We start from the raw sequence: 1,993 nt of genomic DNA on the forward strand, positions 1-1,993 counted from the left end.
TATAATTTTGATATGTATATATATATATATATATATATATATATATATATATATATATATATATATACGCTTATAATATTTGAATATATAGTGTGTAATGTCTTATAATGTTTCACTTCACAGTCTTCTTATTTGTACTAGAACATTACAAACGCGCGCTATTTAGCATCTTTATCATTACAATGACCTTTTAAATTATCTTATAAAATTATTCTTATTCTTACTCTTATTTTTGCCTAAATAATATGCTTCTCTTTTTGTCTACCCTTTCTTTTTCCTCTTTCTCCTCTACCCTTCTATTTTCTATTCTTCTATTCTTATAATTTATATCTTTTCTGTATTATTTTCTTCATGAGCTAACTAACGCGATGACAATTACTTGCCTGATAATTTGACAAGCGCAAACGACACGAAGCAAGCTGTAGCTCACATGAAGTGAGCTAAGCAAGAGAACCAATCAGCACCGCGGAAAAACGGCAACAATTAAATCTCTTACATGCCTTTTTTTAGAGTTTGTATTTGTTGCTTTATTTATTCTCCTTCTCCTTCTCTCTATTAACATGCAGAATGAAAAAGAAAACTGGAGATATATTAGGTATACACATTCCATATTATTGATATTACAAAATGTTATTTCACATTTATTAAATATTAATTGTTTTTTGTAGATACCAAAGTACAATGGACCGAAGCAATGACAGTATTGCTGCTGTCAGAAGTAGAGTCCCATGAACAAAATTTAAATTACAAATCACAAAAAGTATTGTGGAAAAATATTAGTGAAATATTAAGTGGAAATGATTGTAATGTGACACCTGAACAATGCCATTCAAAATGGAAGAGTTTAAAACGAAAATACATACAAGTTAAAGATAACAATAATAGTTCTGGTGTGGAGAAAGCAGCATTGGATGTATTATGAGAAAATGGATAATCTCTTGAGAAAAAGGCCTAAGATTCATCCATTGTCTGTAGTTTCAAGTTCCAGTGGTTTTCGTATCCTGACTGCAAACAACGAAAATGGTAAATGTTCATCAATGATACATGAAACTGATAACAAAGATGTACTGTCTCCAATAAACAGAGATGATGCTAGCACATCTGTGTACACACCAGCCCACAGAAGAAATCGTAATCAATCCGGACCGTATTGGGCTCGAGCTTTAGTAGAGCAACGAGAGCGTCATCACCAAGAAAACTTGGATATGAAAAAAGAATTTCTCAATCTTCTTTTGAAAATGTTAAAACAATAAGCGTAGATAACAATATTGGTTTGTAGCTAGCAACAACAAACGTATGTTCAGTTGTTATATGTGTGACACTTTTTACTGTGTTGTGCATATATATATTTTTTTTTACCAGCTACATAAAAATATTGCTATGTACGCTTATTAACTGGATTTTTACAAATGATAAAGTTATTATTACTAATTGTTTAAAAAATTGAGTCTTTTGTTTCTTAATATTTAAGTAATTGAAAATATTTCTTATATGCGTCTTAATTATTAGTTATTTTAATTCTACTTTTGTGTTACACTTCGAAATTTTATATGTATAATAAGAATTGAAGTATAGTGAATTATTCATTTCTTATGAAGAAAAGACTAATGTTTCAGTATTACAGTTTATAATTTAGTATTACAGTTTATTATTACATTTATTACAGTTTATTATTACAGTTTCAGTATTACATTCAAAGTGATTAATTATTAAACATTATAATATTTATTTGAAGTTTTACTTTCAATTATAGATATTCATATTGTATTTATTTGTCACAAATATGTATGAAAAGTATATTTTTTTTATATTACGAAAAGTATTCATTATCTTCATGACGTAGTGCAATAATTTACTTATTACATTTTATCTATACTTTTGCATCTCATATGCACGTGTGTTCTCTTTTTTAATAAGTATAAATAAAACTAAAACGTATATACATATATATATATATATATATATATATATATATATATATATATATATATAT

The 1,993-nt window shown here is 26.8% G+C and overlaps 1 protein-coding gene across 3 annotated transcripts in view; it reads left to right on the forward strand.

The window, feature by feature from the left end:
• Window positions 1-1,993, forward strand: part of LOC116851398 (calpain-A) — a 68,592-nt gene that overhangs the window by 4,055 nt on the left and 62,544 nt on the right. Inside the window, exon 1 of one of the 3 annotated variants that reach the window (XM_032830744.1) lies at window positions 669-1,023. The exons of the other annotated variants lie outside the window; for them this stretch is intronic. Within the exon in view, the coding sequence (XP_032686635.1) occupies window positions 1,021-1,023 (3 nt within the window). The 5' untranslated portion in view covers window positions 669-1,020. Of the gene's footprint in view, window positions 1-668; window positions 1,024-1,993 lie in introns of those variants that run through there. 3 annotated transcript variants of the gene reach the window in all.

This window comes from Odontomachus brunneus, unplaced genomic scaffold (assembly GCF_010583005.1).
Source record: "Odontomachus brunneus isolate Ranch 3 - 2012 unplaced genomic scaffold, Obru_v1 Obru_scaffold_174, whole genome shotgun sequence".
Taxonomy (NCBI): domain Eukaryota; kingdom Metazoa; phylum Arthropoda; class Insecta; order Hymenoptera; family Formicidae; genus Odontomachus; species Odontomachus brunneus.